This window comes from Ascidiella aspersa, chromosome 2 (assembly GCF_963924565.1).
Source record: "Ascidiella aspersa chromosome 2, kaAscAspe10.2, whole genome shotgun sequence".
Taxonomy (NCBI): domain Eukaryota; kingdom Metazoa; phylum Chordata; class Ascidiacea; order Phlebobranchia; family Ascidiidae; genus Ascidiella; species Ascidiella aspersa.
This window is the reverse complement of record NC_139448.1, coordinates 1,871,844-1,895,394: the sequence shown is the minus strand read 5'-3', so window position 1 is coordinate 1,895,394 and position 23,551 is coordinate 1,871,844. Positions and strand designations below refer to the sequence as shown.

Genomic DNA, 23,551 nt, shown 5'->3' with positions numbered 1-23,551 from the left:
TTGCAAACACCTAAATATTGAAGTAAAAGCACTAAATACTACATTTTTAAAGCCCTAAACCTGGGCATAAACTTACAAATATTTTAACCCTTGAGAAATCTAAAATATTTCTAGCGTGGAAAGTTACTCACTAGTTCCTCCTTGCGTCTATTAACGATGAACTTTCGTTGAGCTGTGGAGCTCATGTTGTAGTTGGAAGGCATCCTGTGTTGGGAAGGTCGCAAGAGACGACGTTGAGCTTCAGCCTTCTGACTTGCAAGGTTGCGTCGCTTGTCGCTTACCCTGGAGGTAAAAGTAAAAGTTTCAATCTTGAATATGCCAATAAACCAATGGTTCTTGAAGTTTTTTTAATGCGGAAATCCAACTTTTTTTTGCTTTGAAGGGCCAGGGTCGGCAATTTGTTAGAGCTGACGTCATACATTAAATTCATAAAACAGGTAGACTTAGAAAACCTGCTGTTGTTGGTCTAAAAAAAATGTTAAGCTGAAATAGAGTCTAAATACATTCAGGGCAAAGCCTTTTTTTAATCAACTCTTCGGTTAGAAAAAGTCATAACTTTTTAATTAATACAGTAATATTTTAATTTGGCTTTCGTGGGCCCCTTAGCCTAGTTTACGTACCCACAAGAAGTAGACCACAGTTTAAACAACCTGCTATAAACACACGCGAGCAATATAGCGGGTGCCTTCGGAAAGGTTATTGACCAAAATCAGTTGATCTAATCAGGATCAACGGACAAGCTAGAGCGGGCTGAAAAAACAGCTAAGCAAAAAAAATAGTCTGTGGTGAGGTTCGAACTCACGACCTCGATCATACCGATACCGTCGCTCTACCAACTGATCTACACAGGCTCAAAGGGAAGCAAGTCGATTCTATCACTTAAAAAGTGTCGAGTACTTAGTAGTGGACAAATATAGTCAAGTAACATAGTAACCCTTATCTGTCTATCAAAGCTAACGTTACTCACCTGATGTTGACAAGCTTAAGAGCGTCGCCGATCACCCCTCCCTTAATCTCCTGGTCGATTCGCTCGTCTCCTCCAAAACTTGGCGCTCTTAAAACAACGCGATATAAGTTTCAAATATTTGTTCATGGTTTACTTGTGTGTAGCATATCTCTTTACTAGCAAGCCTCAAGAGACCCAGCTTGGAACAACAGCAACTGGTAAGTTCGTTATTGAACTGCTTTGTCCACGAGGTTTACATAGGCGCTGTGCACTTTTGATAGAATACAATTTGTTATATATGTTTTTATTTGCTGGGACCAATATCCGCTTTTGTGTGCCTGGAAACCTTATTTTTGTTTTATACTTACATTGTCAACTGAATAAAGCAGGGCAAAATCATAATTCTTGAGAAATTCTTGAGAAATTGGGGGTTCGTAATATTTGTTCAATGTTTAATATGTGACAACCTCGCATTCGTGGAATAATTTGAGAAAACTTTAGTAAGTGAGTTATGGAGTTTTGTTTCAAAATAACTTGTCCAACTAAAAGTAAAGTCATTAGCGTCAAAAATAAATGTTAAACTATATTTAAACTAGTAAATTATTTTAAAGCAATCGTTATTTCCCATAGGAAACAAACATCCACGACGTAACAACTAGCAAGAAGTAACTGTTCCCCCACTAGGAAAAATGTTTTAATTAAAAAAATAATAATAATAAAACTGACTAAAATAAGCAACGCTACTTAAAGCTGAGAAAAGCAAAAGTTAAGTTACCTTGAGTAACGGTTTATTATTTACTCAAAATTGCTACGAACTCCCATGTCTCGCGTTCAAATTTATTTTAATTTATTCGTAAGCAAATGTGTTGCTTCTTTAAGCTTTTTCGGTTGTTGTTAAAAAGATATGTTTGCCGATAACGTTTCAAATCGTTTACCTGTTAACTTCTAGTAGCCAGGGTTTCAGCTTTCTGTCCAAGAAAATATCGAAGCCAAGAACTTGAAATAAAAAGAAACAAATTAGGAAATGGCGTTAAACAAATTAATTTGACTTTATCTGGTTTTTATTTCAATAATGCAAATTTTATTTTAAATTTAAAAATGCGCAATTTCGAAATCCAAACTTGATTGAAAATCTGAAAAAAATAAAACTAAAAATGGCCGACTTAATTTTTTAATATAATTTGAAAAACAAAACAACATTCATATCAACGCTTCACATAAGCCAATTATTTTTAAGGTAATGTCAAAAACTTTAATACAAATGAAAAAGGAACCCTATGCGTCGTTTCCAAGAAATTGTAATTACAATATCCAGCCGCATCAAATTTACAGAAATCCTACAAAACAAAAACCCTTTTCACAAATTCCATATTTCATTTCGATTCTCGGCACCGCCGTCGATGTAATTGTGGCGAGACAAAGGGCGCAATTGTGACGCAACAGAACAAAGGTGTCGAGTATCAAAGGAGGTCGCGAGAGTTTGAAATGGTTTCGCTTTCAACCTTTTCAACCAAGAGAAGGTGTTTTGTGACAGGACGTTCATAACAGACTTCTCCAGTTCACATTTAATGCCCAACAGCTATTTTTAGTCGAGCTATGCTTGGGGAAAAGTTACAGTCCGGAAGGGTTAAAAAATCCCAGGCATTGTTAATGTTGATAGGACTTTTCAACAACAGAATCTTGTCCTCCAACAGAACACATAATGCCGCCGATAAAACTTTAACAAGCTTAAAAACTTCGAGCAAAAACCAAGCGACAAGCTCTTAAAACTTATAATATAAAAAATGATTTTCTCCAAGCAAATGGCATCTTTATTTTTTCCACAGAAATAAATAGTAAAAAATATTTAAAATTTAAAATTAACAAACAATATACACCCGAAACTAACATCAACTATGAGAAGCTGCAGCATTTATTCCTGTTACATTTTTAGTATTTTTTACTATTTATTTGTGTGGAAAAACTGATGATGCCATTTACTTGTGAAATTCATTTATCTACTTAAAGTTTTGTGACCTTTTTTAGATTGCCTAGGAATTCCTATAGATTTTTTGTGGATGATAATTCATCCAGTAACAAAATTAAATTTTTTAAATCCTAAAAATTACAGAATTTTGACCGGTACGCCATTTCGGCAAATTTATTTTTCGGCAAATTACAATTTTTTTTGGTATTTTTTTTAAATTAGAATTTTTTTGCCGGGAGTAGTACCTGGCTGTATTAAGAGCAAGCTGTAGCTGGTGGATTGCATGTGTTTACATGAGTTGTAGGTGCGCTGACATTCTTAATTAGGTAAAAAGTGGATTTTTATGTCTATTTATAAGAACATTAGAGAAGGCAAACACAATTTATTTTACCAGAACGCTGTTCCGGAGCGTTCCAGCTAACTTTTACCACTGGTAAGGCCGTAAGGGCGAGTTACGAAACAATGTTGTTGTTCCACCACATCATACGCACACAAACACTTCACAGAACATTGGTTGTGTGTATAAACTGTGTGGTGTTCGATTTCCAAGGACGGACTTGTATAAAGCGCCATTGATAAAATTCGTGCGGATTCGGTTTCTTCCATACCTCGCATAACATCTATCGTGGTAGGAATGCTGTATAGTGCATACCCAGGCGTGGAGAAAGTAAATAATGTTTTTTTCACTACGTTATGTCCAACAGTATATTTGCATATTATAGTTGCATATTTTTGCGCGTCATCGAAACTATGAGCTAAGATTTTTAAGACTGTTTGTTTTTGACGTCGCGGTATGACGTATTTCTGTTTTTTTGCTTTTGCGTATACCTGTTATTTTATCTTTGTATCGGCACCCCATATTTGAGCAAAAGTACGGTTGACCAATCTGATTAACAATATGGCATTTTAAGGCTAACAGGAAATATGGTGGCCCAATTCTCTTAAACGTTTTGTAGCGAACAAAACATAAGCCATTAGATGGAATAAGTTTATTATATTTATTCCAATCCGTGTCTTTGTATAAGTTCTGCAATTTTATCAAATTTGGGAGAAAACTTGCTCAAAACTAATTTCAATAAATCTAACCATTTAAAACTATTGCAGTCGGCGACCAAATCAGATCAATTCGCCACAAAATTTTGGTTCGCGGCCCATGGGTTGAGAAACACTACTTTAGATAATAGGGCTACAAAATAAAAATATCTACATTTAGAACAGACTTTTTCTCACCTTCAAAACACACACTGTCGGAGTGAGGTGGTTGTCCGGGTCTGCACATTCTGTAGGAGTGAAGCACATAAGGGCTCGCAACTATCAGCGTTTTTACAATCAGGTCCTGTGACGTAACAAACAAATTAGAAGGCGTTGTTTTGAAAAAGTAAAAAATATTTTTTAGTATACTATGCCTGGAAGAACAGCATATTTACCAATGAAAATTAATAAAGATTTATTCGAAACGTTCAAAATGATACCTCTGTCAGTAAGGGCTTTGATATTCTTATTACGTCTGGGAATTAAATTTAATAAATTTTCAACCTAAACCTAAATAAATTACATATTCACAAAATTGTGTACCCGAGCAACAGAGTGTTAGCACTACACTTTTTCAAATTAAATTGAGGCCTTGTTTAAGACGGTTGAAAATCACTGAGTTAGCTCCTTTCTTTATTAAAAATATATTTGTTTGAGCTATAATGGAACAAAAAATGATGAAAAAATATCAGTCGAACAAAAAATGATAACTGATATCAAGAAGAATTGCAAAACAACATAGCAAGACTTTCTAGAATCGCAAAAGTTTTTATTTGAAATGGTAAAATGTCAATTGCCAGTGTTTCCTTTGTGTCTTTCAACAGTAACAAACCACAGGTTGAATAGGGAAAAGATTCCGATCCCAAAAGCCGGCGAACTCGAGATTGAATCGCTTAAAGTGGCATTGGGACGCTAAGGCTTTGTGTTGTGCTACTCAAGTACAAGATTGATGGAGAAGCAGAAAGTTCCCACAAAACTTCGATGCTAAGATTTATATAGGATGGTTTGCTTAGCTGCTAAAGGGATGGGTGAAGTTTCTGTGTTTTTTTCTGGCAGAAAACATAAATAGGCTGTCGTTGATCGGCCTATAATATCGGATTGCGGTACTTTTTTATCCAAATTTTCGGGAACACGTATAAAAGTATTTTACATCCCTATCAATGGTGAAAGTGAGTCGAAACGGTTTGAAATGGCGAACCTGTAAGATACAGTTTTTTGGTATTTCGTACCCGTAAAAATGGTATTTACCAGACTTTATCATTTTTTTACCATGTCATCCGCAATTTATTTCATTTAAATTATTGGTTGCATATTTCTGCACGCATCGAACGGTAACCCCAGCTTTTCTAAGGTTGCTTGTTTTAGACTTCTAGTTAAGACGTAATTTGTGACGTCATTTTTGAATTTTTTCATGTTAATCGGTAAGAAAATTAATTATTCTACTTTCACCCTTTCCTATACCTGTTTCAGATTACATATAAATATACCCTGTTATGTGTGTGTATTTGTGTATGTATATTATGGGAGAGACCAAATGTAGGATGTTAAATGACAATTCAAATTAAAAAAAAATGACATGTTGTTGTTGTCAATATATGGGTCGAATGATTGTCGTTTGCCTTTCTTTTTTTAAAAGTAAAATTTCAAAAAAATCCAAGTTTCGAAGTTACCAAATACAATAACCAGGGATTATTAATAGGTCCAAAGCGAGTTAGAAAAGGTGAGTGCTTTTATGAAGTAGGCTTGTGAAGCGCTTCTCTATTTGCCGGACATTTCTCAAGTGCTTTATAAACCAGGGTTTCGGATGTGGTCAAGCCTTAACGCTGGTCAAGTGACCAAACAATGACTTAGCTCGACGTAACAATGCCAAGCCGTTTTAGGGGGACTCGGTCACTGATAAAATTCCAAGTATTTGACTCTTCAATTAAAAGCTTATACGTGCTACATGCTTTAACCATACAGAGGTTGGTGGTATGTTGTAAACGTTTTCGAAAGAATCTCCATTAATTATCAACATCTGTTGGATTTATTCCATTCTAATTTTAACAAAATCAGCCGCATAACCCTTAGTCATAAGTTGTTTTTTTTACCAAAAAAAGAATTAGTTAGGAAGTGGTCACCTGTTATTGATGGCCACACGAAACAATAAAGACCACAAAGTGTTTGGCATCGGACAGCCACCGATACCACTCTAAACAGACGACTACCAATAATACCAGTTGGCATCGGGTATCGGCTCCGATCCGATATTATCGAACCTCACTACATGCACTTGCCCTAAAGGGTTAAAGGCCACAATAAAAAACACTTAACCACAGACTTACGGTTATATTCCTCCACAGGGTCACGGTGTCGTATCCCGCATTGCGCAGATGTGCAAGAAGTGACTTTATGCTTCGCTTACTTCCTCGGTCGAAATCCGAGTGACGCTCAAACTTATCGCTCGTCTTGTTCACGGAGTAGTTGGTTAAGTGCATGTAGTGCTGGTCCTTTAAAGAAAGGTATACAATATTAAATGCTGGTCGTTGAAGGGAAACATGTATAAGTGCTGGTCGTTTAAGTATGTAATATAAAAATAATAGCGGTCCTTTTAGTAAAGGGGCAAAAACAATTCATTTAAGTGTGAGTTCAAAAGTAAGCAGTTGACCTTTAAGTTAAGAAAATAGTTGTTTGTTAAGTTCATGTTGCAATGGTCCTTTAAGAATGTGAGTGTAACGATAAGTGGTGCGTTTGGTATATTTACTACGTAATACACAAATAAATTGTTTTTTTAAGTTAAGGGAGATAAAATAAGCGTTTTTTTAAGTTCGAGGTTATAACTGTTGGATAGCTACTCGTAGTGATTTTAAGAAGCGAATGTAAAATTAGGCGATGGTCATTTGTCAGGGAATATGGCAAGGGTATATAGCAGTGCACACCCAAGATGTTTTTAGCAAAACGTACAGCTTGGTAAACTACTATTTCTGCAATAAGCTCCATTTATATAGCCTTACTGTAATTCATAATATTTACCAAGTGGCCACGGTGCCCTGTTTAACCATTAACTTACTCGGCTACCGTTCAATAACAAAATCGTAAAAGTCGTCTTCAGAAAGACGAGGTTTTTAAGTTGTGCAATTAGATGCAGAACGCACAAAATACCAAGCGTTTTTTTGCAAAAAATAATGTTAAATAAAGACATTCCAGCTATAGACTGGCGTTTAAAATGCTCAATCGCTCTTGCAACGAAAAACAAAATGCTGGTTTCAATTTTGTGTTTTAACATTTTTTTCTAATTACTTTAATTATGTGTTTTTTTTATTTAAAACGTGTTTTTAATTTAAAATGCTTTTACCAACAAAAAAAATCATTGTTTCCAAAACTATCTAACTACTATCATACTAGAACAGTGTTTCTCGAGCCATGGACCGCGACTCAAATATTGTTTCGTCGTTTGATTTGTTTGAGTTGTCGACTGCAGTTGTTCATATGGTTAGATTTGTTGGGAAATGGTTCCGAGCGAGATTATTTTACGAAATTTGACAAAAACTAAGGTAGAACTACGAAAACATGGATTAAAATAAATAAATTCGAATTTATTTATGCCTTTTGTGTCATTTTGAGTGACTAAAACAGGCGTTCTTAAACTGGGGTCCATGGACCCCTTGGGGGTCCGTGAACTAGTTTTAGGGGTCCATGAAGGCCTAATTGAAATATTAGTGTATATTTAAGAAGTTACCATTTTTTCAAAAAAAAAGTTTGATTGAAAATAAAACGGATTTGCACTAAATGTATTTAGACTCCATTTCACTTTCACATTTTTGGACCGAAATCAGCAGATTTATGAAGTTTGTTAGTATTGTGACGTCAATTTATGACGACATTTTTTTTTTTTTCCCTACCGTGGTCCACGCGAGGCCAAAAAAAAATTTTAGGGGTCCGCGGTAAAAAAAGTTTAAGAACCCCTGGACTAAAAGCTTTGTAGTTGTATTAACGATTAGTCTTTGGGTCGCCACGAAAAAAGGTTGAGAAAGTCTGGCCTAGAATGTAAGCAACTCACCATATTGCTTTCCGTGGGCTGGGCGTACTTCTCAGTGCCAAGTCGGACCAGTCCGTCCTTATAAAGGAAGATCTTTAGTGGGTCGCAGTGCGTTACGAGGGCATACAAGCGAAGGTCGATCTTGTATCCATCGAGCAGAAGTGGTTTGTCGAGGTATTCCTGCACTATTGTGTGCTCTGTAGGCTGGATCTTGTCAACGTTGCGGAATAACTGGATACTGCGTCAAGGAGGGTGGTTTTATGGTGTTGGCTATTTTTTACAAATAAATTCACTATGGATGTCAGCTACTAGGACAGGGGCTCTTAAACTGGGGTCCGTGGGGTACGTAGAATAGCTTTAGGGGTTCCATGACGGCCTTTTTGGAATCTTGGTGAATATAATTTAAAAAACAAAATTGATTTTCTTAAATAAAAGAGTTTAATAAAAAAAAAACCTTTGGCGCTATTCAGTGAATGTTTTACATCCCTTTGAGACGTAATTTCTGGATATTTTATGCCTACCCTGGTCAAAACGAAACAAAATTGTTTTTTAGGTCCCGCTTAAAAAAAGTTCAACAACCCCTGTGAAACTCTGGCCAACATGAATTTCATGTTTTCAAAGAGTCTTCTACTAGCTTCACCTTATAATTAAACAAAAGATTTACAAAAATATGGCATCTTTGTTTGGATTTAGTCAGTAAAATAAAATAAATTGTACAGTATTTAGAATCTAAACATTAAAAATTTCCATAAAAATTTGTTTATATTTTTTACAAAGCGTACCCATTCCCCATGGCCCCGTTCGCTGGTTTTTGTATAAAAGTTGGTGATTTTCTCTTGTTCTTCTTTGCGTCCCTCGCATAGAGAAGCATTAAGTTGTACTCGGTCGGCATGTTCCAAGCTCGAGGGGTGAAATTAAACTCGTGCGGTTTTGCTCGATGCATCCTGGAAAATAAAAAGCTTAACTTCAACACCAACTGCTGTGCCCAGTTTTAACAGATTTGAGTTTGACCAACTTAACTTAATTAAATATTGTGTTCATGTTAATTATTTAACACAGAAAAAAAGAGTATGATAATTTAGAACAGACATCTGCAGATTTAGGCTCAGTTTTTACAAAGCTTCGTAAATACAGATCATAAAACCAAAAAAACAAATGGCATTTTCTTTAAAAAAGCTTCAGACAGTGATTCTTTAAAAGTCAGGTTGTTATGTTTGAACTCAGCTATAATTATGCTATTATTTCTATTACTCAATAGGTTTAAGGAAGTATTTCTCAACATGTTACCGCGACCAAATACTAAGCATAATTATAAGAGCAAAGCTTTGGCGACCCAATTCTATTCACCGAACGTTTTGTAATCAAACCAAACGTGACAAATAGCATAAATAAAACCAAATTTATTAAACATGGTTCGTGTCTCCATATTGCTATTGCAATTTCCATAAATTTGAAACAAATCTTTTAACTGACAAATACATAAATACATTCAAATTTAATAATATGGGCCATGTTTTTTGTTTTTCACCAAATATTTATTTTAAATTTGGAGAAATCTTGCTACAAACCAATCTAACTATGTGAAAATAATGCACCATACATTATACGTTCGTGGTTATACAATAAATTAGCGTCAAGAAACGTTACTAAACAACCGACACGTCTGCACACAGTTCTTGAGAGCAACATTTGTTAAGAAAGATAAGCTTGTTTGTCAGCATATTGATTGTACCAGTTTAGATACTAACGGAATCTAAAATATCTTGAAAATATATCTTAGACTTATCTTTATAAAATATATATATTTCAATTTTTTGAAAAATGTAAAATAAATATTTTTCGATTTTTTTGTTGTTTAAAGTTTGCAACCGATAGCAACAGAGTCTCTTGTCCCTAAAAACTGGAAATTCAATTTACAAAATCATCGATTCAACCAAATCAAGCTGCCACACAACTTTGAGCCACAACCTACAGGTTGAGAAACACTTTCCATAAATTTTTAACAAATCTTGCTAAGAACCATCTCAAAAAATCTAACCATATGAACTACTGTAGTCGTTTGCCCGACCAAATAAAACAGCGTCCAAATTTTGTGTCAAGAATCACGGTTTTAGCAACAAGCATCTACAAACATAACACCTGATCTCTGCTAACAAAAATCTTGCCCAGAACCAATCTTAATAAATCTAAGCAAATAAACTACTACAGTCAGCGACCCAACAAAACCAAGCGGCCACACAACCTACAGGTTGAGAAACACTGGTTTAGGAGGCTTACTTTGCCATGTTTCTTGCCAGGTAGTCCTTTCTGCAAATCTCTCCCATGCTTGGGAAGTGGTTGATGTGTTGGTAGTTCTGCAGTTCCTGAAAGCGTTCAGTTGGAACCACCGAGTCGAACCAGACAAGGTACGACGAACCACACGAGGGGCTATCGTCCTTTACAAGAACCATCCCACAAGACTCCATGCAGTTTTTAACTGGATTGTAAAAAACATTGTTTTAGCCTAAAGTTTCATTACCTTGGGTTAAACCAGTTGTACCCAACCGGGGTTTCACTTCTGATGTTAAAAAGTGACGAGATATTTTGATGTGTGTTGTTTCCATTTGTTTATTGTGACGTTACAGTTAGCGAAAATGCATGTAACGGTGCCACAAACTATATGTATTTTCTGTAGGGTGCGAAATGACAAAAAAGGTTTGGAATCACTAAGCTAAAGGTTCAGTATCTTGAGGGTCACATTATTTTTGTAATTGTTAGTGTGCCACATAAATTAGTCTATTATTGAGTTGCTTGTAAAATTTTGTGTTTATCACCAAACGGCATTATTAATAAAAAAATTAAAGTTAGTGTGAATATAAATCTTAACATTCATACCGAGCTCATATTTGCAGTTGGACACATTGGCTGTGATCCATGATCGCTTTTTCTTCTTTTTTCTTGACGAGTTGATGACAACATCGCTCGAATGATGTTGGATTTCTTCGTCCCCTTCATCAACATTAGGAAGAGCAGAATAACGACCGTTCGCTTGACCGTAATCAACTAAAAAGAGATGATGTTACTTTTGCATTGGTTAAAGTGCTTTTTTTTTTAAATTCGATACACAATCTAACAAATTTTATTTGAATAACAGACAGCAGATGCCTTATTTTGTGGTGAAATATATTTCATTTAGAAATTTGACTGACTTTGATTAAAACAGGAAAGTCTAAAGAATATACAACTGTGCATTGAAAAATGCATTTTAGTTTTTAAATTGAAAAAAAAAATTAAAATTATTATATAATTGATATATTTTAATGCTACAAACTGTTAACACATGCAGGGCAGTAACAAATTATATTTAATTTTTAAAGTGCATATGGAAATAAACAAAACACAGCGACAAAATAAAGCTAACTTATACCTCTTCCAATAGTAGCTTCCCAGGACTGAGAATAACCATCTCCAACATATTGCTGGCTGGATTTTCTACCAGTAGGCATTATTGCCAGAACTTGATTATCTCTTTGGGAAAATCAAGTCTATACCATTTCTTACTTTTTTTTTTTTAACAAAATCAGCCTAATGTAAATGATATTATTGCCCTATATGATTGAAAATGCAACACAGAGTTTTTGGAAATGGATAAAAGTAGCATAGAGGATGAATAATGTATACGGTATACCAAACTCAACAAATAAACTATGCTTTTTTGTAACCTTATAAACCATCATCTAAATGTAAGTAAGTGCATTAGACCGTGGGTCAGATTCACCACAACTGAATTCCTACCAAACTAAGGTGTATTACCTTTTTGACAAATATCTTCACGCAATGTTACTTAAAACCATGCCAGTGATGTCATTTTGCTGAAAATATTTCTGTGTTGCAATAAAAGTAGCCTTTTGGGAATAAATGGCAGCATTTTTGCTTATGATTTCAGCAAAAAATAAGTTTGCAGAAAATCTTTGGTAGCTACAAAATATGGAATTCAGTTGGGGTATAGATCAAGGTTTTACTTAAACCAGGTAGTAAAAAAAAACTTCTGGTTTCTAGACTTTATATTGCATAAATTTAGGTGTAATGCAAAGTATACAAAGGCACTGGTATAGAGTCATACAACTTTTTTTACAGTAACCAAACGAGTTTACAAATTTGAAATTGCCAGTAAGAAATAATAAGATCATAGAAAAATGAGTATGTGGCCAGTAGCCTACTGTATGTATACTTGACCAACCCAAAAACTCAAATAATTTCAGAAATATAACCCTCGGACGAAAATGTATTAGGATTCCAGACCTATACGAAAAAAAAAAACAATAAGATGTATAGATTTTTAACTTACCTAAAAAATATAAATTAACTCACTTTACACTTATTGGCAGTTTGGCGCTCTTACACTTTTGGGCGGTAAAGGCATTCAATAGACGCTAATTTAATATCTACAAACAAAAGTGTTTTAAATTGTATTCATATCCAAACTTAACTAAAATATCAACTAAAATCACGCTAAAATTAGACACAGTTCTTAGTTTTTTTTTCTCGACTTTTTTCGTTACGATGGACGCTAAACAAATGTTTACTGGCGGAACATTTATCCTCGACTACAGGAGTACAACAGTTAATCAAGCTTCTTCAAGAAAAGAGAAACTCATAAAACTTTGTAGTCATGATACTTTGGTTTAGGAAATGACAAAATAATTATTTGTTTTATACAAATAACAAAACTATACAAATATTTAATACATATTTTTTTATTGTTCGAACGTATGAGGCAATGCATACGTGGATTGAAAGATTTAACAAAACATTTTAAAATTTCAGCACTGGCAATAATTGTGTAAAATTAATGTGGCATGAACTAAAGACCTAATTAAGTCATAATTTACGACTATCACTAGCCCAGCCAAATTTTAACTGGCTTTTGCAACAGGTCGGACTCAGGTTTTGTTGTTTTTAGTAGAACGTAAATAAATGACGAACAATCGCACTTGGCTTTGAACGACTGTGTGTTGTGCTTAGGGTCTAAGAAAGGTTCTGTAACGAATAAGGATAACTATATAACTTTTTAAATTGTAAATGTCGACATCTAAACAAGCAATTCGACACGCATTTAACTGATGATGATGTCCGAGTGCGAATCGAAATGTCTGTATGAAATAATATTATGTCGATTTACTCGACCTTTTTGGCTTTGTCATTCATTATTTAGCTACCGTTTATATTGCAAAACCCCGGGTGCTTTTTTCCTGTGGACAAAGAAAAGTTAAAATAATATAAACTACTGTTCAACTGAAATACCAAAGTGGTTATTGGGGACATAATTCCGAGAAAAAACTTTTCCTTGCTCAGGGGTTCTTCTGTGGACTTGATTTTGTAGCCTCCTACTTGAATGTATTTACAGTTCATTTAAGTTTTACATTATTCGGACCAAAAATAGCAGATTTTAAGTCCTATTTGTTTTATGAGGTCGCTTTAAAATGTTAATTGTGATGTCGATCCTGGTCCTTGCAAACCAAAAAAAGTATAAGGGGCCACGTTAAAACAATGAATCTCTGTCTTGCAGTATGAAGAATTTGCCACTTATGCTAAGTCAAGAAATAACCATATAGTGCCGCCTTCTTCCTTGAGTAATTTAAATAAAAGAATTGGATTACAAAGTAGACACATTTGACAGCGGAGAGAAGGTTGGTTTATTCGCGCAGAAGTAGATTAAAACATCGAGTAAGGTTCAGTGAAAAGATTTGAAATGAATTGCGATAGACAAAAGAAAAGTTTAAGTAAAAGTATTTTTAAGTTGAAAGGCGCTGAAATAAGACAAGTCTTTAACAGTTTATCAATGGTTTTATTCATAAATAAAACCTGAATCAGAAATTTGTTTCGAATCTAATGATCTGCCTGAATATGAATGGCAAAACGAGCCTTGTTTTACTTTGTATAATATTTATAAATAAAACCTATCGTTAGGACATTTGTACGTGTTGCATAATAACAATTTAAACTATGTCGGCAACCACGCACGAAGCACCTTTCGAAACAACGTAGTATTCAAACCTTCAAACATTTGGTAACTTTTATCCTAAATTCCCGAATTGGGGACGAAGAGCAGTTAAGACTTGTTCTTACCAAAATAACCCTAAATATGCCAACAGAAAGACTTCCTGCCCGTGCAAGCCTGTAAAGTTTTCACAAAATGCTGCAGCGCAAAAAGAAGTGGAAGATGAATGATTATCATCTGATTGAGAAGAGAGAGTTGATTTTGCTCCCTTTGGACGCTGCAGCTCCGGACGTGGACGACTTATCCTTGCTCTTCTTCTGACTCGGATCTACGGAGAAACAGTTCCAGAGACGAAGTGTTTCATCGGCCGCTCCAGAACAAATCGTTTGACCGTCGGGACTCAAAGCAAGGTAGAGAACCTTGGAAGATTAAATATACATAAAAAGGATTTATGCAGAAAAAAATGGAAGAATAAAACAAAAATAATAAAAAAATCAACATAAAACCTGTTTATGTGTTCTGTTCAAGTGTGTTTAAGTACAGGTCAATGTTTAGTTATTTTAAATTTTAGTTTTGCTAAATCCCAGGTTTCCCTAGGAAAAAAAGTCATGATTCTACTGAATCAGGCAAGACTCCACAAGGGGTCAGTTATCTTCATCAAATATATTTAATGTGGCTTACCCGTGCCGAGTGTCCCATGAGATCTTGCATCCACTGCATGGAGGGGTAAGACCACACAGTGAGCTGGTTGTGCGCGTATCCGTGTGAAGATAAGATCTCCCGGTAGTGGGTTGACCACTTGAGGGCGCAAACCTGGAATAATTGCAAAAAATTAAAAACTCATAATAATTACCTTAGAATACAAAGACAAATTGTGTTGAAATCTTGACAAGCTTTCGCACAACCGTGCTTCATCAGGTCAAAGTAGAAATCTCAACTTTATACTTTGACCGTTAAACAGTGCCACTTGATTTCATGATAATAAGGTTTTTATTTTGCCTTTTGTTGCATTTTTTATTTATTAATTTCTACTTTGATCTGATGAAGCACGGTTGTGCGAAAGCTTGTCGAGATTTCAAAACAATTTGTCGTCATATAGTGCCACCTGACCTGTTTTTTTAAAAATAGATTTAATATTTTTTTGGAAAAATTTTACTAAAAACTTCACAGGAACCCATGTAGTGGAAAGCACAACGTTAGGAGCCTTACTTGCGATTTTGTGTCGACCGACTTTATGTTTGAACCGTTGTGAGTATTCCAGAATCGGATGTGTCGGTCGTTGCTACCGCCTCCAGTGGCCAGAAGGTTGGACTGCCAAGGACACCAAGCTACGGCCTGTCGAAGTAGGGAGGTAAAACATTAAGTTACATCAAGTCAGGTTCAATACATTTAAAAGGACACCAAGCTACGGCCTGTGGAAGTGGAGAGGTAAACCATTGAGTGGCATTAAGTAAAGGTGAAATAATACATTTAGAAGAGCACCGCGTTTTAGTAAGAATTAATAACTTTAAAGAAAACTCAGGTGATTTATTGCAGTGTAACCTTTTTTTGCGGGGACCCAACTATTCAGCGTAGATATAAAAGGGAAGTTTGGCAAGCCAATTCACTAAACTGCATTCAATCATCTGATTTTTCTTAAAAGTTAATGATTCCTACCAATTGTACATCTATTCACTTTTATGTAAGTGAACACACTATAGGACTTTACCATTACCTAAGTTCGAATTTTATTTATTAACACTAACCATGTATTCGTATTGCGTCAGCAGTTATCTCAAGTTTTGATAAGAACCAACCTCTATAAATCTAACAATGTAAAACTACTGCAGCCGGCAGTAGAATCAAATAAATAGCCACACAGATTTGGGTCATTTGGGAAACACTGCTTCAGTGTGGTCACAAGAGTGGATTTCTCAGACTCATTTTTTAGGATTTTGTAGGTTTGTTTTAGTTCACGCGACAAAAAAACAAAAGATATATCAGGATTGATAAAAAAATGTCAACTAGAGAGATTGACCGACGCCGTGTCACTTTCTTATTTTATCGCCTTAAATTCGAGAAAGGTAATAGGTTTACACTTATTGAGCAAACAATGCAAAATATTGTACAAACATCATACAAAGAATGTTTTTAAAAAAACACAGTAAGATCAATCATATGTGAAAGAATATTGGTGTAACAGCTATGATTTAATATATAAAGCTTTTCTAACATTAGTGCTAGGTAAAAAAAACATTACTGACAGTGTCTAAAAAAAATGAATAGGTTTTAATGTACCTTTGTAAGAAAGGAGTCTGCATATATATACATGCTTGTTAAAGTTTTCCCTCTAAATACTCAAACCAGAAGTCACATTACTTTTAAATGGGCCTTGTAGTTCAACTCCGTCATTCAAATTTAATAACTCAAACCGCTGCGCAATTTTCGGGTGGCAAAGCAAAGGTTGAAAAAAAAATGGCCCGTACCTTAACAACTGACTGGTGGGGTGATAAATAAAAACTATAGGGATCCAAACCAACACCACTTTAACGGCGCCACAAAACTTTAAACAGCGACACAATTTGGAGTGCCAACCCCAACACTGGTCCATACCTTAACAGCTGACTGGTGGTCGGTGAATGTGTAGAGTGGCTTGGTGTCCATCGCGTTGTAAACGTTCACAACATTATCGTTACCTCCGCTTGCTAGGAACTTGCCATCGCCCGACCACTCCAAACCACACACCTCCTAAAAACAACACGACTGTAAAGGTTGGTTCACACTAGCCGTGTTTTGCTTCTGGCGTAAAACGCTAGCGTCGTCCAATGCACACATAACGCTTTGCCAGCGTTAACGGCAAATTTCCTCGCTTCTAACCGAAAGCGTCAAATTTGAACTATTTCAACTTTCCGCAACAGAAAGCGTTTTACGTTAACGCCAGACGCGTCTATAGTGTGAACCAACTATAAAGAGTAAGTAAGATACGAGGTTGAAAAGGTTTATTTGAGTAGTAGTTTTATCTAGGTTATATATGACTCATTTGTACAATTATTCTTTCGGCAAAATTTTATGAAGTACCAACTAACGTTCGGGCAATCTTAATCAGGGGAATGTTATTAATTTTTTCTTTGTTGTTTGTCTGGTATATATATATTTTTCGCCTATATTTGCAATCATAGTGCCCTGAAGAAGATTGCCCGAAAAGGTGGTTGAAACACAGCCTGGTAGCAACAGTATATTCATTAGATATCACTGTTGTTGTAAGTTGCCGGAAACAAATGTTTGTCCATGCTTACCAGATATGATTTTAGGTAATCAGTAAATCACAATAAATCTAAGGTTGTCCGGCATTGTATATTTTATTCCCACGCCGATACCTCATATTTGAACAAAGTGATAAATCAACCGCGTGAGCGTATTAAAACGAGCAAGCAAAAATGTTTCTTAGAGCAACTTTCACATATTATACACAAGTTTTTGAGCTTAATGGTTGGAGGTTGTAGTTAGACGTATTAAGAATGTCAAAGCCCTCACAAAAATAATTATCATTTTGTGAACGTTAAGAACAACTCATAATAATTTTCAACATCTATAAATCTTTATTCGAAACTTTCAAAATGCCCCTCTACTTCTGTATGGGCTTTGATATTTTTATTACGTCATACATAAGTTTTTTTCCTCTTATTATTTTATACGGGTATCACTATCTAGTGAACAGTTTTCCACCAGATTTTCACCTGTGAGTGTCCCGTGACAGTTCCCACGTGATGTTGTGCGACTCTCACGTCGTGATGGTGGATGAAACCGTCCTGTGAACCGCTGCAATCACGAAACACACATGAGTCGCAATATCAAGCAATCAAGCAGGGCTCTGGAGTCGGACTTGAGACTCGAGTAAGACTATTCCGTGCGCGCAGCACCAAGTTTTAAAACTGGGCCGCAAATCGTAATTTTTTAAAGTTGAATATCATGGTCCTGTGAACCACTGTACATAACAAAATACACATAAACGCTGAAACCCATTCATATATTTTGGAACATTATATACGGATCTGTTCATAAGTTTAATGGTGAAAATAACGGCCCAAATAGACATATATCACTGATGACGGCAGAGTATTTGTCGAAACGTTTGAACAATAAAGCATGTCGCTTTTTATGTCTATTTGGACCGTTATTTTCACCATTAAACCATTTATATATATTTTAGTAATCTATTCTTCGCAATATTGAACATGACATATGTAGATGTTATTAAGACGGTTAGGTAAAAAAACAGGTATAAAACATAAATAAAAAAACATGCATAGAAAGCCAAAAAAGGTATCATCAATCATCTACGGTGGGTTTATTTATAGGATTGAGTGTAGTGGGCTTACCTGGATAGAATGTACTCGTTCCATGATAAGCTTCCAACACGACCAGCATGACTCTTCATGTTACGAACACGTTTACTCTCGTTAACGTCCCAAAGCTGGAAACAAAACCACTTTAAAATATTTTAGATATTATGAGTTGGACTTAATAGAATTAAAAGCTGACTATTTGAATGGCGGAAGTGGGTTTTTACAAATGAAGCAGCGATAATGTACTTGTGAATAAAAAAATTGGTTGGAGTCAAGTTACGGAGTTAACCGACTCTGCAACTCTTCTCGGAATACTGTTATAAAAAAAGCACTCAGGTCAAAGTATTTTTCTGAAAAATCATCCCCGGATAATTTTCAGTTTAATTTCCGCAAAAATACATTGAAATTTTGCTCTAGAGTTTTTTTTAGTTTTTTTTCTAGCTTTCTTAATTTTTTCACTTTCTCACCTGAACTTCAGCATTGCTGTTCCCCACAGCGAGGTGCAGTCCATCGGCCAGCCACTTGATGGATGAAACATAGTCATCATCTCCCTCCATAGACATAAGCATCTGTATGTTGCCGCATGTGGCGTCCCAAATGTACACAGCTCTACCAAGCACCACTGCAAGGTTGTTGGTAGAACCCCAGTCCAACAGGTTAAGGTCTGTGGGGAAAAAAATGTTTAAATGTTTTAAAAGCAGGGGTTTGAAAATTGGGGCAGTATTTTTTTAGTTGTGTACTAGACCCAACTCATACACTACTGTAAGGTTGTTAGTAAAACCTTAGTCCAACAATTTAGGTCTGTGAGAGAAAGTACACTCAAAGTAGTGTTTTTTGGAGGAAGACTTAAGTACATGTAAGTCACTATTTTTAATAATTTGATGTAAGTCACTATTTTTAATAATTTGATGTAAGTCACTGTTATAAACGACTTAGCTTGACTTAACTTAAAGTCAGTTCAGTAAAATGACTTGACCAGACCTGACTCAAGTCTTTTTTTGTAGTTAAGTTTATAATTTTCATTCTAATTTTACCCGTCTAGTTTTTACGTTAGCAACTAATATGGAAGAAGTGCAATTTAAAAGAATGTGGCTTTAAATGTGGGAAATGTGGAAAAATATTATGTAATTTTTGTTAATACGGAACAAATAAAAACTGTTAACATACGTTTCAATACAACAAGTTGAAATTATTTTTTAAACACCATTAAAAAATTCAACAATGAAGATGAATACATAATTGCATAATAAAAGCCTGTAGCATGTTGCAATTTACAAAACCTTTTTTGTTATGTTGTATTCACAAAGAACCTGGTTAAAATGTGCCCATTTTTCTTAAGATACAAGGAAACAGAAAAATAAATCTCACAAAAGTCGTTTCCAAGATCTGGTGCATCCAGAACCCTGTCGGCAGTTTTGGAAATGTGTCTTGCGTTCTTTCTGTCTGTATTTGATTTCTTTGCTGAGCTATAAAGCACCTTTGAGATACAATATGATTTGATTATATAAAAAATCGAAAACAAAAGAGTATTAGACTTTATCACTAAGATGTAAGAAAATCAGGTGGCACTTTTTTGTAACAACAAATTGTATTAAAGTTGAACAGTGCCACAAGATTTCCAGATTTAGAATTAGACAAATATTAACAAAGATTAATAGAATTTAGGGCTATCAAGAGTTTGTATAAATAGATATAAACCATGCAGTTAAATCTGTGGCCTATTTTACAAGTATGTATGTAATCAATTTTACATTAAACGAATTGCAATTTAACATATATATTTAAATTTACATATACTTCTATAAAATATTGTGTGTGTGCTTGGAGTGATTTTTATATGTGCTGAAAAATTCTTTTAGTTTGAAAAAATAAATAGTTCTATTACTTTGTTATATGCATGTTGTAAAGTCTTAAATACACGCTTAATTAGAAATGTGATAACTGATAACATGACATTCACCTATCGCCTTGGCTGAAAGAAAAAAGTTTAAGAAGCACTGAAGTGTACCTTGGCGTTGTTTTGAAAGCCTTCAACTGCTGCTGGCCTTGTCTTGAAAGCTAAAATCCTCTCCCCTCCAGATATTCCACTTGCTTTTTGAAGATTCTCGCTCAACTTTCTCTTGTATTCGCCTTGAGCCAACGTACCTTCATTTTCCTCTCCATCTGAAACAATATGTGTTTTTAGATACGCATGAATCTGTGATGCAGCTTAGAAAAGAATAAAATCCAAATAGGTTGAGTAAATTGGATCGTCTTAAATAGAGATAGACCAATAGGTATCAAAAAATTTGTTTTGGTATTTTTGCAGATATTTTACTGTGAAATTATTATATTGGGCATCCTTAAAAATAAACAATTTTTCTAATTTATGAACTTGCAATATGCACTTTAATATCATTTTATCCCAGACTGATTTTGCTTTACTGTGCTCCACATCATGCAAAGGTAATATACGAAAAAAGAGTTGTATAATTAAATGCATAGAACAAACTTATTTAAATGTTCAATTAATTAAAGTTATTAATTACTGCATCTAAAGTAAATCTGGATCAGTATATACGGATCTGTTCATAAGCTTAATGGTGAAAATAACGGCCCAAATAAACGTAAAAAGCGACATGCTTTATTTTCAAACGTTTCGGCAAATGCTCATGCCATCATCAGTGATCAAGTAAATCTGTTTCAGTATATGTCCAAAGCAGTGATATTGGTTGATTTTTAATCTCAAAAGAGATGTTTCGATATGCATCATCAGTTATTGTAACTGAAATCTATTCAACCTCACTTATAACAGATGGAATGCAATTTTTTTCATTCTGCTAAATGTTCTTGGTGCATTAATATGCGTTTGTTTATAAAATGTATGGAAAATGCTTATTTTGTTTGCAAAACATTTTTTGTAAAAATAACTTTTATTGCATGTAAACAACTTGGTACTTGACAACATATCCAATTGCAGGGAATATTGATGTTAAACATTAGTTTATGTGCCTTAAAAAGCTACATTTTGCATATAGCAGCAAACAAAGTTAATTATTATTAAGGTTAAGTCTTTTAAACAAAAAACTTTACACATTTCGTTTGATTTACTGCACTAAACAAAATTATACAATGCCGGGCCGCCATCAAAACACTTAAGATGTATTATATTGTTACAGTGAACAGTTTACTTGTAGTTGTGTTTAATATATTCTTCTGTTTTCTGTGTAATACATTCAGCTTGCTTATTACAATGTAAATGACTTAAAACAGTTAGGAAAGGACAATTTGAATGAGATGAGTGTTGTATTGTTGATGACAAAAATCTTTAATATATCAGTCTGTTTTCAGTGTGATATATTTAGTTTTAAATGACTTAACTGTCCAAGGATTGTTGAAACAGCAATGATTTATGTGTCATCGTGAGTGACCAATTAACAATTATGTTATTGTGAAACTTTTACAACTTTTGTAGATACTTGACATGCATTTTTGTTTTTAAAAATTTCCAGCTGTTTAACTGCTGGTTTTACCATTTTCTGATAAAAGCTTGTAATGTCCGACTTCAAAGTTAGTTGCTTGTCGATTGGGAATGAAACGATCACCTCGACTTGGCGTTTTGGAAATGCTTGAATTTTTGCTTGACGGTTTTGCTTTACCTAAAAATACATCCTTATTAATTTTTGTTTTTAATTAAACCATGAATATACTTCCTTTGATACAGTTGAAATTCAGGAAAAAGAACAAAACAGCTTCAAGTAGACTATTAGGCTATAACACTGAGTCTAGTTAGGTTTTCATACAGTTATAACAAGCAAGTCTTGTTTTGTTTAAAACTGTTTTACTACTGATCTCATTTTAACCTGGAGTTTTAACTTTTCCTGATTTAGGAGTCTTTGCAGAACCGGGAGTTCGGTTTGTGCTTTGTGAAATTGAACGATTCCCCAACTTTGAAGGGCTTGTTGAACTGCTGTGAAAGTTGTTGTAACTAGGAAAAAACAAACAAAGTAAAATAAATTTAATAAAAGTTCATAGCACAATAGCTGGGCGTTTCAAATAAATCTTTAGATAATGGCTGAAGGTTGTAGACGTAGTAAGAATTTTAAATCCCAAACAGACGTAGAAAGCATTTTGAATGTTTCAAATAAATCTTAAGTGTATGGTTGAAGGCTGTAGTTAGACATAGTAAAAATATCAAAGCCCATACAGAAGAAAGTAGCATTCTGTCAAATTTTTAGGTAAATCTTAAGATAATGGCAGAAGGTTATAGTTAGACGAAGGTAGAATATCAAAACCCATACAGAAGTAGGTAACGGTTTGTGAATATTTTGAACGAATCTTCAATTACTTTCCCTTTACAACATTAAAAATTAAAATATTTGGCAAACTTGCAAGTATTTTTGGAAAATTGGATCAAAAAGAAATTCCGTAGTTTGTAAAATGCAGTAAGTTAACAAAGTTTTGCTGACTGTACCTGATGTTCAACGAACGACTGTGCAAACTTGTGTTATTGACACTGTTTGACATTTCATTTGTTCTTCTCTGCCAGCGAGGTAAAGGGCCAGACTGAAGAGGCTTGTCAAGGCGAATTAAACTGTTGACTTCGTTTTCAAAATCAAACTGTGAAGACATCTCTTGAACGTAACTTAAACTTGATTTCACAGACAAAAAACACTAGACTTTCAATTAAAAAAATCAGATAAACAAATTTTCTAAAACCTAAAAAACAGTATAGATTTTGGCACATGTATATTGAACACTAAAATGTTCTATGAATTTCTCACTACGATATTAACAAAAAGTAGTTAAATTTAAATTATTTAAAATGTTCAATATGTTACATTTATAGACATAGTTTGGCGCTGGTGTAATAACTAACATGCTCCTGCTGGATTATTAAGACCAGGATTGTTGACGAAGCTCCATCGATTTGGTACATAGAAAGAAAGTACTGCAAAAAAACGGTAACCAAATACTGCATACAGCAACGCACATTAATTGGGTTAGGATGTCGCTTACATTTGGGAGTGAGTTGGTCAATTATTATTATAAGTAATGGTAATAATACACCCAAATGCTAACCCGCTCCCTAACCCAAATAATTATGCGTTGCCATATGCGGTATTTGTTGACGGTTTTTCCGTTACTTTCTACTTTTTTGTTACTCTCTAAGAGCCCCTTGTTAACTTACACTTGGATAATAATTAAACGGTGGTGGTCTAGAATCCTAAACTTTTACAAGAACGGAGCTTTCAAGATTAAAATTGAAAGGAAGAAATAAATATGGACGGATAAGTATAATAAT

At 34.5% G+C, this 23,551-nt stretch overlaps 2 protein-coding genes across 2 annotated transcripts in view; both read right to left on the bottom strand.

Annotated features, from left to right (window-relative positions):
* Positions 1-11,447, bottom strand: part of LOC146163087 (tubulin polyglutamylase TTLL7-like) — a 32,705-nt gene extending 21,258 nt beyond the window's left edge. Inside the window, exons 1-10 of the mRNA XM_083381710.1 lie at positions 11,369-11,447; positions 10,837-11,004; positions 10,240-10,438; positions 8,745-8,906; positions 7,984-8,200; positions 6,269-6,433; positions 4,143-4,248; positions 1,882-1,942; positions 968-1,054; positions 132-282 (exon numbers count right to left, since the gene is read on the bottom strand). Of these exons, the coding sequence (XP_083237836.1) occupies positions 132-282; positions 968-1,054; positions 1,882-1,942; positions 4,143-4,248; positions 6,269-6,433; positions 7,984-8,200; positions 8,745-8,906; positions 10,240-10,438; positions 10,837-11,004; positions 11,369-11,447 (1,395 nt within the window). The remainder of the gene's footprint in view (positions 1-131; positions 283-967; positions 1,055-1,881; positions 1,943-4,142; positions 4,249-6,268; positions 6,434-7,983; positions 8,201-8,744; positions 8,907-10,239; positions 10,439-10,836; positions 11,005-11,368) is intronic.
* Positions 11,448-13,729: 2,282 nt separating this feature from the next.
* LOC146163086 (cell division cycle protein 20 homolog) lies at positions 13,730-22,959 on the bottom strand. Its single transcript, XM_083381888.1, has 12 exons — positions 22,721-22,959; positions 22,110-22,234; positions 21,780-21,905; positions 20,276-20,430; positions 19,636-19,744; positions 18,735-18,931; positions 18,301-18,395; positions 17,659-17,740; positions 16,535-16,669; positions 15,152-15,277; positions 14,624-14,755; positions 13,730-14,361 (listed from the first exon to the last, which is right to left on the bottom strand). Exons 1-12 carry the CDS (start codon positions 22,876-22,878, stop codon positions 14,176-14,178), a joined length of 1,626 nt encoding a protein of 541 aa, XP_083238014.1. The 5' UTR covers positions 22,879-22,959; the 3' UTR covers positions 13,730-14,175.
* Positions 22,960-23,551: the final 592 nt, after the last annotated feature.

Coding starts and splice junctions, on each gene's coding strand:
- LOC146163086 (XM_083381888.1), bottom strand. CDS start 22,878: ATGTCTTCACAGTTTGATTTTGAAAACGAAGTCAACAGTTTAATTCGC. Junction 20,431..21,779: donor CAAGCTTTTATCAGAAAATG/GTAAAACCAGCA, acceptor ATATTGTTTCAG/ATGGAGAGGAAAATGAAGGT. Junction 18,932..19,635: donor AGATCTTGGAAACGACTTTT/GTGAGATTTATT, acceptor TTTTCCCCACAG/ACCTTAACCTGTTGGACTGG.